Genomic DNA, 15,604 nt, shown 5'->3' with positions numbered 1-15,604 from the left:
GGTGCTGGGACTCAGTCGGAGCCCGCACCACCAACCATGGTGGGACAGTCATCCGAGGCTGCAGGGGATGGTGTGGAGCCTCCCCCCACTACGGCCAGCACCACCACCAGCACCGCCACCAGCACCACTGCCAGCAGCAGCAGCCCCAGTGGGCAGCCGTTCGAGGCTGCAGAGGAAGGGCTGGAGTTTCCCCCCACCACTGCCAGCACCATCACCAGCACCACTGCCAGCAGCAGCAGCCCCAGTGGGCAGCCGTCCGAGGCTGCAGGGGAAGGGCTGGAGCCTCCCCCCACCACTGCAAGATCCACCAGCAGCACCACCACTGCCACCAGTGAGCAGCCATCACCGCTGGCGGACAGTATGTAGTCCTGCGTTCATGGGCTCTTGTGTGGCCTGGCCCAGCAAATCCTGTGGGTCTGACACCCAGGTGAGAGACTGTGACCTTGCATTCCCGAAGATCCCCATCACAGGGCACAATGCCCCCTCCAGAACCAGTGGAAGAAGCCATCCACTCACCCTATCCTCCACAGGATGAAGCTCACTGGACACAATGCCCCCTCCAGAACCAGTGGAGAAGCCATACACTCACCCCATCCTCCACAGGATGAAGCTCACTGGGCACAATGCCCCCTCCAGAACCAGTGGGAGAAGTCATACACGCACCCCATCCTCCACAGGATGAAACTCACTGGGCACAATGCCCCCTTCAGAACCAGTGGGAGAAGCCATGCACTCACCCCATCCTCCACAGGATGAAGCTCACTGGGCACAATGCCCCCTCCAGAACCAGTGGTAGAAGTCACCCACTTGTCAGTCTGTGGCCTTGCACTCCCCAGGACCAAGCAGTGGGCAAATCACCCACCTGAGAGACTGTGGCCTTGCACTCTCCAGGTCCAAGCAGTGGGCAAATCACCCACTTGTCAGGCTGTGGCCTTGCACTCCCCAGGACCAAGCAGTGGGCAAATCACCCACTTGAAAGACTGTGGCCTTGCACTCCCAAGGACCAAGCACAGGACCAGTGGCGTTGTACCATCTTCTGGCTGAGGATCCCCCCCATCCCCCGGCCCCTTGAGGTGCCTGTCTATTTTCGACCTGATGCCCCTGCAGTGTTTTCTCCATGTTGTTGCAGGAGTAAGGTGGGGCCTTGGACTTTGTAATGTGGCCCTATACTTTTTGATTTTGAAGCACGTATTTATAGTATTTTATCTTATTACACTCGCTTTAATCAATTCCTTTTGTCCTTGCATTATTTCTTACGGGTACGGGGTGTAGAGGTAATGTTACTGCATCTGCTTGTGTGTATGGTGTTGGGGGTGGGGGTGTTGCGTGTTGCGTGTGTGTGTCACTCTCTTTTTCTTCCCCCCTTCCCCTGTGTGCTTGGTGGCAGTACACACCATGGTCTTCTTCGCCGGCGTTGGTGTTCGTAATGGAGCAGAAGGTAAAAGAGCATGGGGAACACATGCAACTCGGGCTCCATGGCGGTGTGGTTCTTCCTCTTGTCTCCAGAGGTCAGTCATTTCCCTTCTGTGCAGTGTTTCCGCCAGGCTTTTGATGTTGTTGGTACTGCCCGGAAAAGGTGGCAGATTGGTTTTTCATAATACAGTGGGCGGAACATTGTCTTCCGCCTGGTTGTAGGCGGTTACTGCCATGGTGCCTGTTGATTTCGCCCTGGCTGTCAGTGTGTTAAAGTGGCTGTCAGTCTGAGCGGTTTCCACCTTGGTCATAATTTCATATTTATTACCGGCGGCCTGTTGGCGGTATTACCACCACGTTATCACTGACTGCCAAGGTCGTAATGAGGGCCATAGTATAATAGTGTACAGAGGAGTGGCAGAGTGGAGTCAAGTTATGTACAGTGGAGTCGCGAGGAGTGGCGCTGAGTGTAGTGGAGTGGCATACAGTGGAGTGGTGTAGAGTGGGGTGGCATAGAATGAAATGGGGTAGATTGGACTGTTGCACAGTAGAATAGTGTACAGGGGAGTGGCACAGAGTGGAATGGCATACAGTGGAATAACATACAGTAGAGAAGCGTACACTGAAATAGCATAGAGAGCAGGGGCGAACAGGGGAGTTGTGTAGAGTGGAGTGGGGTAGATTAGTATGGTGTACAGTGGAGTAAAGTAGAGTGTAGTCACGTACAGTGGAGTGGCATACAGTGGAGTCACGTACAGTGGAGTGGCACAGAGTGGAGTTGCATCCAGTGCAATAGAGTAGTCTGGAGTGGCGAATAGTGCAGTTGCATATAGTTGAACAGTGTATATTGGAGTGACAGAATGAAGTTGTGTAGAGTAGAATAGCGCAGAGTAAATTGGTGCAGAGTACAGTGATGTAGAGTGAAATAGCATAGAGTGGAGTGAGGCAGAGTGCACTAGCATACAGTAGAATAGTGTAGAATGGAGTAGTGTCAAGTAGAGTGGAATAGGGCATAGTGGTGTGGCACTTAGTGGAGTGGCATAGAGTGGAGCTGCGAAGAGTGGAATAGCATAGAGTGGAGTTAGGATAGGAGTGACATACTTTGGAGTGGCATACAGTGGTGTACGGCGTAATAGTGTACAGTGCAGTGTCAGAGTCAAGTGCTGCATAGTGATGAAGAGTGGAGTGGTGTACAGTGAAGATGCGTAGAGTGGAATGGTGTGGAGAGGTGTAGAAAGGAATAGTGTAGTGTGGAATGGTGAACACAGGAGTGACGTGGCGTGGAGCTGTTTAAAGTTTACTAGCGTACAGTTGAGTGTTGTAGAGTGGAATGGCGTATGGTGATGTAGTGTACAGTGGAGTGGCTTAGAGTGCAAAAGTGTAAGTGTACGTTTTTAAACCACTTTACAGAAAATCACAATAAAAAATAATTGTGTTCTAATTTGTAGGTACTACTGTGGTACTCTGCAGACTGCTTTCTATTTTTTAATCTTTTATTTTTTTTTACTTGAAATTTATGTTCCCTACCTCTTAGCACTTTAATTAGGAGGTGATAGGTAGGGAAAACACTATTAAACCTAAAACTTATAACTAAGGCCTTAACCCAGAACAAAGCCAAAGTTCACCTAAAACGACATGGCTGCCTTTTGCTTTTGTAAAAGCAGTCATTAGCCAATCACATAGTGCCTTGTCATCGGCAGGTACCGTGGTACTTTCACGAAATTTCATGAAACTACAATGGTCACAGATATCACTAAGTTAAAAGGCTTTAGAACTTAAAAAATAATTAACCTACTTTCCTCTAGTTCCAAAAAAGGGTAATATTCTTCCCATAATCTACAATCCTGCCAAATTTCATGGAAATCCGACTGTTCGTTTTCGCACTATGTCCAATACAACAGTCTATGGAAAATGCTTTGTGGAAAAAAGTGTTTTGGAATCCTCCCTTTTTTTGGGTCGAGCATGCAAGCACTCTGACGTGTTGCAATCTATCTGTTGGCTTTTAACCACGCCATCCTCACGCCCATCACTATCACTCGTTCTTGGGCTTGCCTTTAAAAAATCCTTTGTTACCATAGGTAAATGATTTACGTTTGTCCATTGTTGGGGCAGGTTTGTTACCGCCTTGGCCGTCGACCCTGGTACATGGATAATTGCATATTTTCAGATATATTTGACTGTGAGTGAACTTCTTTTTCCTTTTGTGTCTCTCCTTCGTGCTCACGCTAATGGCGACCGTGGCGCTTTGAATAGGCTTGCTTATGTCAACTGTTTTACTTTTCATTTTCAATTTATGTGGCAAGAAAAGTTCAGTTAGGAACTTACAACACTAATAGCTCTAACTCGAGCAAACCCCAGACCCTTTACATTGCAACTTCCTGTTTTCTCTGCACTCTCTTGACCAATCACCGTGAAACTTTGCATGGTCTGCCAATGTAGAAAAAGCGAAGGGGCTGCAAAGTTTTGCGTAGATTCATCAACTGGACACAAAATTATTAGCGGTCCAAAATCCGAGGAAATTCCTTTATCTGGGAATCCGAACTAGAACTACAGAGTGGCTACTGCCACTCTATAATGTATTTCAATAACATGCATATTTGTTTATTTTTTAATAAAAGTCCTAAAGGTCCTGTGTTTCATTCAGATACACAACTCCACGTTTGAAGGTGTTCAAATTATTAAAATACATTTTTAAATGCTGTAAATGAAATTTAAAAAAAGCTGTAACGAACCTTTTTGGTTCCGAGGACATTTCATCATAAAAGAAAGGCATCACTGTTCACCAGGAGGTTAGAATGAGGCAAAAAACACAGAAAACATCCCATTGTCCATATACAATCTTTTCCGAAAAAACATGTGTCCGGGTTTTATTTTGACATTTAACAGTGTTTAGAGTTGCAAAAAAATGTGGGGACTGCAGTACATTTAATCATATTTCTCACTTTAAGAATGTAATAAACCAAGGTAAAATATCTTAAACTGTCACAAAAGTGTCAGAAGACTACCTAAGAGTATAATTTAAAGTGTGTCTTAGAGGATAAAACATTTAAACACAGTTAATTGTTGTTCTACTGTTTGTCACTTCAAGCATTCTGCAACCATTCAAAATACCTGATAGATTAGTGCTTCCAGTCATCAGAACAGGAAGTTCAGCCACGGCACACCCTTCACTGTCCGAGAAGTTCCGAAGAAACGGAAATTCAAGTATATCCTTATTTTGTTTATGCTGAAGCCTCACCTAAAATGCAAACGTGAAAGGAAAATACATTACTTGTTTAACTTCACTCGACATGTTTCCATGCGCAGTAAATAGTGAAACACACCTTTTCACATACAGTTCCCTCAAAAATAGTGAATCGAACTGAAAGTGTCATCTTCGTACCGCACCTGTGGTGCTTTAAACTAATAAATGTGACGAAATTGTTTGAGACTGATTGTAAAGTTGCGAATTACACCTCCAAATAAGGTTACAAATAAGGAATAATATAAGTGAAGAATGGTGTGTCGTACATTAAAAATAAAATAATCTGTGTTGCAATTAGTAAGGGAATAGTGTTTTCCTTTGCTTGAGATGTAGACCTTGTGCACCCACACTAACCCAAAGTTTATATCAAGAAAGTAAATTTAACTTGCTGTGCGTGCCTTATTTTAAACAATTTTAATAAAAAAAATACCAATTCTCTTGTATGCCTTAACAGGGGGCTCCAACGTTTCATGTAACAGGAGCATAATATGTTCAATGAAAATTCTCCTGAGCTACTAATATTATTAGAGCTATAGTAGCACTACCCCAGACAAAATTAACATTAGAAGCAACCATATGCAAGATTACTAGCAGAAAAAACCTCTGTGCATCAGGCACAGTTACCAGCAGTCATATTGAAAAATCCTTTGTCAATGAGGAATGCATCTCCATGGGTAATACATGAAAGACATAGCTGCAGTGCCCCTTTGACCAAATTAATAGTATTGGTAACAGTCTCCCCAAAACGGCTTGACTTTTATCACTCAAATATCAGTTTTAAATATAGTGTGGAAATTCATCAGTTTTTCTCCCAACATAGGTTCATGAATACTGAAAATACACACATTTTTTACTTTTCAATTTTGCTCTTCATAGATTAATTTAACCAAGCAAAAATGTCTAATTTATTTTCCTGGGCTACACACAGGAGAGCTACTTATAGGAAGATGGAGAGCTACCAGAAGCTCATGAGCTACTGACTGAATAAGCCTGCCTTAAAATGTTTAATTACATTTCATTAATCATTTGTGATTTCATTTCTGTGCTAGGTTAGAGACCACAAAGGCCTTCGGATCATTGCCCATTAACATGCTGTTTAAAAGTATAAAAGTTATTTTGTGCCATGTTGTACACTGCACATTTCTGCCGAACCCTTCTATTAAAGCGTAGATTCATTGTGGAGTTGGCACAACAAAATGGGGATTTTAGTAAATAGTAGCCTCAGCTCCTCTTAGTTCTAACTGCAACTCTTGCCCAAGGTTTTCTTACATTCCTTTCTAGGAGAAACTCTTGGCACATGCTCACTAGTGCTATCTACAAGATTCCATTTTGGCATGCTTCAATTCACTTTTATTGAGAAAAGTTGTATAAATATAACTGAAAAGTGATTGGACGTTTGCATCACATGTTCCAACAGACAAAAGGGTGAAGCTCTGGTCCGTTGAAATGGCAATCTTCTTCCTTTATTGCTGATTGCTCGCTGGCTATTTTGCATTAAATGCATATTGGACTTCTATGCACTATCGAGAGTTGTGTGTTTCCTTTCACAGTATCAATGCAGCCAGTTAGCAAAACCTTCCCAAGCACTGAAATCCTCTTGCCTTCAGGTGTAAATGGATACTGTTTAAAAGAAAAAGGGGCAGCCAAAACTATCTGGAACCAGGAGCAATCAATCGCATAAAAATAACAGTTATGTGGGAAGAAAGCAAATTACATGTCCAATAATCAATCACTTAGAAGAAGCAATGTTGAGTTTAAGATTATACATGATCACAATTAAGGCCCACAGACTCACACAAACCAATATATTTACTGCTTCATAATAATGCTTAGGTGATCACACAGTGAGTGACAATTGAAAAAGTGCAGGGTGTGTATACTACAATAACAATGAAAAATGTTGATGGAATTAAAATCTATTTGGGTCATAAAGACTTAGGGCCTGACTTAGATCTTGACGGTAAAGGTTCCGCTGTTGGTTTCCAGCAGAAAACCCATCTGCTGCCTTCGCAGTCCGCCCAACTGCTTTAGATGTTGTTGGTCCCATAGGCAATAGACAGACTGAGACCCACTGTTTCCACCAGGAATCTCCACCCGTATTGACAGGACCATTGGAAATAGTGGTTGGTAGCAGGACATCATCCACCCTGCTCGCTGAGCAGATCATGATGTGCCTTCCCGCCAAGTCAACTGTGGCGGAGTCACCTCCACACCGGAGTTGGCGGTTTGGAAGGGTAATGAGGTAGCAATCTACCCTCTTTCCTGATTTCACTTCCGTTTCTGATTGGACACGACTGGACAAGCCCTTCCGTCGCTGCTGCCACTGAACCACAGAGAAAACACAACCCCCTTCCCTCCATCACCAGACACAAAGGTTGGAGATTCCTGGGTACATTGTGGGGTCACTGTACATGAGGTCAAGACCACTGCAGCCATATGCATGTCAGTAATTTTTTTAAATAACTGTGACATGCATATGTCGAGAATACAATTGTGTCAGACATTGATGGTGGCACAATGGTACAAGACACATATCGCACACATATACAAATGCAATTTTCAGGTCAGTATTCATTGTCAAATGAATGCTGGCAACACAATAACGTTTACATCACATTTGTCAACTAGGTCCATGTGTCCACATTGCAAAGTGGCCTCTACCTGTAATGTTGTGCTTCCAGTTGTGTGTTAAGTTCAGCATGTGTATCTGTGTGTGTGTGTGAGATTGGACTGATTGGTTGAGGTAGAGGGAGCTGTTGTGGGTGATATGGTTGTGTCACTATGTGTGCCACTTGCCTATGGGTCTAAAGTTGTGTGTGTTAGGTTGCATGTTGTATTGCTGTATGTAACATTGAGGTGAGCAGTGTTGCGTAATGGTCAATGTTGTGATGTGTGTACTTGTGCTTTGTATGTGTGTGTTTGTATAGATGAGGGTGTAGTCGTGTTGGTTGTTGTGGTTGTGTGATGTGTGGTTGTAGTGTCAATATTGTGTGTATGTGTAGGCTGTGTTACGGATGCATGGCGATCTGTGTTTTTGGCATGTATGTGTTGTGGTGGATTGTCAGTGAATGATAGTGTGTATGTTGTGTAGTGTGTTGTGCAGGTGGACACATATGGCTAGGGTACAGTGTCTGTGTGACTTATCTCTATTCCACAGTCACTGTAGTTTCTCCATGTCCATTGAGTCCCACAACGACCTCCCCCATCAGCAACCCATCGCCAGTAGACCATCTGCAGGACTGTAACATCTAAATATGGTCGGGGGGAACCTGCCAGCCTGGCTCCTAAGAAGACCACTGAATCCTAGCAGTCAGCGCCTCAACCCCAATCCATCTAAATACAGCAGTCGGAACGCCATTGACTTGAAAAGGTATTAGGGTCAGCTGCCACGGCTGATTGGCTTAAATCAGGCCCTTAGACAACATATCAGTTCATCAATATTCAGTTCCAATTACTATAACTGTTGACTGCATTTCCACCTGTGACAATTAGAGGCATCATCACAAGGACATTCTCATGAATTGTACCTATCCTTAAATTCACAAGATGAGTCCTTAAACCAAGACAGATAACCCTCTATGTTATTTGTAGGAAGAATGCTGCCCCTCTCCCTCTTCCACGTATTGGATACTGCCCTTGTATATTTACAATTTAGACTCCTCCCCATTTACCTAGAAGACTCCAGATCACCAAAGAATCACCTGTTTTGTTTTGCCTTTGCCCTGAGATGATGATCAATGATTGAAACTATGCATGCTCTTTTCTCACTGATCTTGTTTGAAGTTTGTGTTTTCCGTGCCAAAGGCAGTTTCACGCTGCACAGTTCCTACTCCACCCCGCTCAGATACCTTAACTATGATGAGATGGGTGAAACTGCTGGCATGCACACTGAGAATTGCCTCATGTTTTTATTCCCATCCTCCGCTTCAACATGCTCCTGGAAACACTGGGTGGGGATCAGACATAGACGGCACTGCCTGCCAAGTCCAGCCCATTGATTTTGGGCTGCGATGTCTGGTAGATGGTTCCATTATAAAAGGTAGCTGCTGTTGTGAGACATCTGATTTTTATTTTAACCTCTTCAATGCCACTTCTATTCTACCACTGGGCAGGAGAAGGAGCCTACTTGCTGGGTAATTGCCTAGTTTTAACTGATGTTATTCTCCAAGTTTATGGAGCCTCCTTTTCCCTCTCACTTGGCTGGGAAATACGACACACTCTCCTGTTCTGCAGCATTGAGGAAGGGCTTCACTTCTCCTGTAGATAATTGTGTCCCACTGTTGGGGTTTGCCTTTCTGACAGCCAGGCCACTGCAGGATGGGCTTTTTTCTCACAGTCTGGAGGTCACTTTGGTTTACTTTCTGGGTTCCTCTTAGTGGAGGGGGGGCTCCATTACTGGGCATATTCTTCATTTAGGGCAATGGGAGCTGGTTCTTCGAGGATCTGCCAGTTTTTTCGAGGCAGTGTAAACAGCTTTGCCTAGCCAGCCTGCTGGTGGGGATATTGACTTCTTTTTTGGTACATAGTATTATTTTTTTCTTCTACTTTCTCACTGGCATTTGTGTTATCTGAGCCTGGGTGTCATGCTTGTGATTTCAGAGGCATGCCTGGTGTACTGCTGATTGGGCTGCCACTTGTTCATTGTTGTTGCGGGGGTTCCTTGGTAGGCCAGTGACACTCGAGCGTCTGTTCACCATGCCACTATTCCTTTCTGCTTGGTCAATTATTCTCTGACTGTACTCAGTCAAGTTGTAGGTTTCCATAGTCAGCAAAATAAGTCCTTAATGTCTGTTATCCAAGAGGGCACTTCTGAAATCTACCAGTAAGTGCCATCTGGGGCACTTTCACAGACACTCACATTACTATATTTGGCCCTGAGAACTGTCCACTTCACCGTATGTGATGCATAATATATTCCATCTGTCCAACTGTTTGTTATGTAATGCAGTTATAGAGAAGAAACAATATTGTGTTCCCTGCCCAGGAGGCTCCAGTCACTCATTTATTACTTTTCTTTGTGGCTTCTCGCCACATTATTAAATTTATTTTTATGTGTCCTGGTCCCACTGGGAGATCCAATGTTTGCCATTGTTGGAGGCTGTGAGAGGAGCCTCAAAGACCCTGCAGCCTAGCGAGCTTCCCAGTCAACACTCATATTAGGCGACGGCAGGGGCCCAGCACACTTTTTTATTTGGTGGTTGCCTCAGTCCCATGCGGTACCATAACACTGTCTCATGTTGGTGGCCATGGGGGAAGGCTCAATGCCCCTGCAGTCTCCCTGATTGCTCAGCCAACATCAATCCTGGGTGTCGACGGGGGCTGTCAACAGTCAATGTGGACCAAGGCGATTTGCCAATGGGAGTGCGAAACACCTTTTAAAAGTACTGTGAAATCAACTGCCATTTATAGTGAAGCATTGATAAAGGTGTTAGCCGAAACGCATCTGCTCATTAATAAATTCATTGGAAATGATCCTGTGAGTAGCATTATACTTTGGTGTGATAAAAAGATACATTTTTGTTTAAAAAGAAAAAACTAGAGTTTTAGTCACCTCTCCTAACTATAACTGGTGAACTTCTGTCATTTTTTTGTTCAAAGCGCTACCGATAATGTCGCTTAAGCCATGGGATTTTATAGTAGGTTTTTAATTTTTTTCTTTTTTTAAACAAAAACAGATCTTTTTATCACGCCTTTCTATAATGTTACTTTAACCTTTGTTTTTCAGTGAATTTCTATGTTTTTTTAACATCAAGTAATATTTTATCATCATACATAAAGCCACCCCCCTCCGCGCATGGCTAGGGCATGGCCTGTGGCCAGGCCCTGCGGCAAACACCGCACAGGCGGCCAACCCCAGGCTGCACACAGCCAAAGGCCTTACACAGCAGGGAGTTGGCAACAGGGCCTGGCCTGTCGTCCCACAGGCAGCCAACCCCATGCTGCGCACAGCCTTTGCATAGCCGCATGGCCCCCCGCCCAGGCCTATTATAGCCCCGGGAACCCTTTCCCAGGACCAGATATATTCTTTATGGAGAGGAAGCTTGTGGCTCAGGTTCCTGAGCCATTTTCTGCCCCAAGGACCCCATCCTCTGGAATCCATTGAATTTAATAAAGAAATATTACTTATACACAAATATTTACTGAAAAAAAACAAAGGTTAATGTAATGTTATAGCTAGGTGAAAATCTCAGTTAAAACAAAACGTTCTAAAGGATATAAACCACTGAAACACACCAGTTATAGGCAACTGGAGAAACTACAACTCACAACCTCGTTATGCATAGTGTTGTGGTCAGTGATGTAATTTCAGATATCCGTGATGTTATACAAAATCCATGAGAGATGTGCTAGGTGAGGTCATAAGCACATTGGAAAGTGCACATAGAGGTGCACTACTAAATCTGTACAGTTCTATATTTTTATTGAATAAGATACATATTCATATATATTTGTATTTATTCATTTAGGGGTTTCTAAATCATTTGTTTATATCTATAAGCGTATTATTTAAGGATCTGATTACAGTCTGTTGCAGACTACAAAACCTTTTTCGCCACCCATTAGACAGTGGCCTTCCTTCACATGTGCCCTGCTTAACGTATGTAGAAATACAAAATGCATTATTTAAATAAAGTATATTAATGTATTTCATATTAACATGCCAAACACTTGTATACGAAACCTAATAATAATGTTAATGAAAAACTAACCTTAATTAATTTACAGGAAGAGCTAAGGGCCAGATGTATCAAATGATTTTGCACTCGCAAACGGCGAAATCGGGCGTTTGCGAGTGCAAAATCGTGGTCTGCAATGCATCAAAGGCATTCGCAGACCACAAAATGAAAATCAAAAAAATTGCGATTTTCTGCGTTGCAACCTTGATTTAGCGAATCGCAAATTGCGATTCGCAAAATCCAGGTCGCAAGGCTATTCTGCAAAAAATCTCAAATTGCGATTTTTTGCAGAATGGTATTTTGCACATGTAAAATACCATTGTCTGCAACCAGGTGGTAACCTGGTGCAAAATTTAAAAATGCAGTAAAACTGCATTTTTACATTTTATATTGAAAGCACACATGCCCTTTTGGCATGGGTGTACTTTACATTGTAAAAAAAAAAGAAAATGTTGGGGTGCAGGAGAGGGGGCCTTAGGCCCCCAGCACCCTGCCCTTTTGCATTTCCCAAATTGCGATTTCTGGTTCAGAAGCTGCGAATGGGGCCAGTATCGCAATTTGTGATTCGGTAATTGCATTTGCGATTTTTAAGAAATGTGATACATTGCCCTTTGCGAGTCGGTAATTGCGATTTCTTAAAAATTACCGAATCGCAATGGGCCAGAATCATACATCTGGCCCTTTATGTATTGTAATACATTGGGACCCAGGCAAAAACGTGTGAAAAAAAACGAAACAATGCTCTGTAGAAGTACTCGAATGTTCAGAACATAGTTCTATTTTGGAATTCACTAAGAAATACGGCAGTAGTCCTAAACTCTGTGATGTCCCAGACTCCCAGCCGTGGTCACATGTGCAAGTAAAGCCTCATGCAGAACTGCCATTTGGCATACATTGCTCCAAGTAGGAATGGATGGCCAAAGGGTATGGTACGGAATATGTTTGGCAGAACATACGCTGTTTACATATGTGTATACCTGTTAATGCTGACATTTTACTAATAAATATTCATGTATCCTGAATGTTAAATCTGCATAGAAAATGACTTAATATAGAGAAAATAATACACAAGTCTGAAAATGTGCCTACTTGAGTGACCGTCAATATTCATGAAGTGTCTTTATTAACTGCTTATGAATGTAAAATTTCGTGCTCATTTATAGATTAATGTAGTAGTATGTTATAATAATGGTCATGTATTATGTATTTGCTCTAATAATCATAGGCCTTAAATTAGCAAGGTCTTGGGCCTAGTTGCACGGCCTCATGTTAAGTTGCATTGTCTAAACAAGCCACATAAAAAGGCTGCATAGAAAAGTAGACTTGTATTTTTCCATCGCGTTGACCAAATGCTAGTAGCTAATTGCCTTTCCCATGAGAACTGCTTGCTAGAATATATTGTACTAGCTATTGATACTTTGTAGAATTTAGTGAGTGTAAAGGCGATGTTCCCAGGAACTAACAATGGATGCAGTGGCTGGAGTATAAGGCAATACAAAGTTGTTACCTGACGAGCCCAACGATGGGAACAGGAGAAGAAGAGCCAATCATCGACATGTGAAAGACAGTTTAGTTGTATATTAGATTTGAGGCTCTACTTTCATTGGACTAAATGTAAAAATACGATTCTTAGAGCAATAGCAACGTGGAAAGATGTCCTAGGAAATCTAACTTAGCCAGATTGTACTGAGAGGAGGCAATTATATTTTTTCCAAACTGCATGAAGAGACATTCTCACTTTTTCCTAACTTTGTTGCCGAGATGCGACATTCTGAATTATGTCCGTTCCTGAGACATTTCTATTTTAAACTTTATTGCTGAGTCCCAATGCCCATGTTGACCGAACGGATGTCCAATTGATGAAGGCTGCCGCATCCAACCGCTAGTTTTGATAGAGCCATAGTTAGATGTTTTTCCAAATTTGTGTGGACTAAATAGTTGTGCATGAAGCCCAACATGCCATTCTAATCAGAAGGTTAGTTAGGAGACTCACTGAAGACATTTTCTAAATATTAACGACAGTTGATGTCTTTTCTTTGCTGAATCTAAAGGTATGCTATTTCTATTGCAGTTAGTCTTGCTATTGATTTGTACTGTACCTCTAGAATGTGTAGTGATCCATGCATTGATGGAATTGAGATGTTTTAGAAGATCAGGTCAACCAGTATTGTTTCTGTATGTTTATCATTTGATTCTGAGACTACGTTATGTGATATTAGCATTGTTAATATTGGAAAATAAACATTTGAACTTTTACATAAAGGTGTGGTTATTCATGGCAAAGGGGTCATGGTGTGTGGAAATGACTGACTCTCAAGATTATTGATCCTATTGATTCATACTGTTATGTATTGGTACTGAAATTTGAGGCTGATGGTGGGAACTACTCTAAGCACAGTCAAAAGGTCCATTGAACCTCTAACGCGTCCCCTTATAAATTAACAAAAAGAAACCAAATTAGGTCAGACGCGCTAACATACCACATAAGACTGGTAGGGCCAAAGAGCCTTCTGTATACATATAGAAAATTGCAGTCTCATGGAGAGATGAGGTTTGGGTTCTAGTGTGCAGATGGATTTTTGTGTGTTATGCAGAAGTCAAGGAAGTAGGAAGTTAGTGCAGAGTGTTACAGTGAGGATGTTGTGGAATACCTCTTTCCTAAAGTTTATGTCTTTGACTTATAACACTGCAGCTGTTTCCATTGATTTCAATACATGACAAAGGTGATGCGAAATTAAGTAGCTGGGTGACTGCATAGCCTTTGTTTGACAGGGAAGTGCTTCAAGCGTCAAAAAAGTAGAATAGTGCCATAGGTATGCTTCTGTAATGCATGGCAGACACTGAAAATCTTGGTGGGGCCCTCTTACGGGGGCCCCTGCAGTGCCCATGCCACTGGCATGGGCACTGCAGGGGCCCCCAGGGGCCCCACAACACCCCCGACCGCCATCCTGTTCCTGGCGGCCAAAACCGACAGGAACAGGATGGCAGTATGGGGGTCAGAATCCCCATGGCGGCGCAGCAAGCTGCGCCGCCATGGAGGATTCCCCAGGGCAACGGGAAACCAGCGGTACACCGCCGGTTTTCCGTTTCTGACCGCGGCTGTACCGCCGCGGTCAGAATGCCCTTGGGAGCACCGCCAGCCTGTTGGCGGTGCTCCCGCGGTCCCCGGCCCTGGCGGTCCATGACCGCCAGGGTCGGAATGACCCCCATAGTAATCAATGGTTTAAAAAATGTGTATCATTGTCCAAGCAGACATCAGGTAATGTGAGACTATGAACACTGCAGTACTATAGGCTATCAGCCTCATCAGTTCCATCACCGCCTTTCAGCAACAGCTGTACCCATTTTGCACTCTGGGTGGCAAGGAAGATGAACAAGAAGTGCATTTCATCTTCAACCCAGTGCAGGCAATTGTAGAATTTTTTTAGTGTGACTGTGAAAATATCCCAACTTTAAGTAAGAATTTTGAATGTGAAAGGCCAACCCTAAACTCTAAATACAGTACCCTACACCACCTCCTACAAATAAGGCTCAAGTTTGGTTACGTATTTTGGTTCTATATGAAAGCTACCTCTCTTCAGGAGCTGTGTTAGTGGTGGTGAGCTCAGTCGAGGGCCAGAGATGTGACAGACCTAATTTCCCTGACAGGATCTAAACGTATCTTAATCAGCCCGATCCACTAACCATGAGGCCTAAAAGATTGAGAGGTGCGGCTATTTAATGGCATAATTTGACTATCTCCCATACATATACCTAATATATGACTGATTTTAACTGCGGTACACATTCATCATCCTAAGGCACAGGAAAAAAAGGTACTATGGGTGTGATGGGAGGTAATCTTGGTAGATGCTTTAAGAATCTTTTCTTACGTCACGAGAGAGGTGTGACATTGCAATAGACCCATATTTCTGTTCCTTAGAGACTTTCTGACAATAGGCATTGTTGATCACAAGGCAGAAGCTGTCAAATGTCCACCCTTTTCCCTGACAAAGCCTGCTGTTACACCCACACACAGTAAAAATATTTCTCAATTTTGATCCATGTGTTTCCCATTTTATGTATGATGTTACCCCACTGTCCAGATATTTGAAGAGTCCAAAAAACATTGAAACATCAAAGATCTTCAGTTACCGCCGGGCCGAAGATCAATGGATGACATGGAGCCAGATCAAAATGAATGCCTCCAAAATCGAAATACTCACCAGTGGCAAATGGAAAACCTATGTACCTCTGTACCTGTCCTGACAATCTATGGCCACTACCAAAC

At 43.1% G+C, this 15,604-nt stretch overlaps 1 protein-coding gene across 1 annotated transcript in view; it reads right to left on the bottom strand.

The window, feature by feature from the left end:
* Positions 1-4,395: 4,395 nt before the first annotated feature.
* LOC138276962 (lipoxygenase homology domain-containing protein 1-like) overlaps positions 4,396-15,604 on the bottom strand; it is a 248,745-nt gene continuing 237,536 nt past the window's right edge. The window contains exons 4-5 of the mRNA XM_069219212.1: positions 4,525-4,651; positions 4,396-4,418 (exon numbers count right to left, since the gene is read on the bottom strand). Of these exons, the coding sequence (XP_069075313.1) occupies positions 4,396-4,418; positions 4,525-4,651 (150 nt within the window). The remainder of the gene's footprint in view (positions 4,419-4,524; positions 4,652-15,604) is intronic.

The sequence above is a fragment of the Pleurodeles waltl genome, chromosome 2_2, assembly GCF_031143425.1.
Source record: "Pleurodeles waltl isolate 20211129_DDA chromosome 2_2, aPleWal1.hap1.20221129, whole genome shotgun sequence".
NCBI lineage: Eukaryota > Metazoa > Chordata > Amphibia > Caudata > Salamandridae > Pleurodeles > Pleurodeles waltl.
Note: the sequence above shows the minus strand (reverse complement) of the source record. Positions and strands in the feature narration are given on the sequence as shown.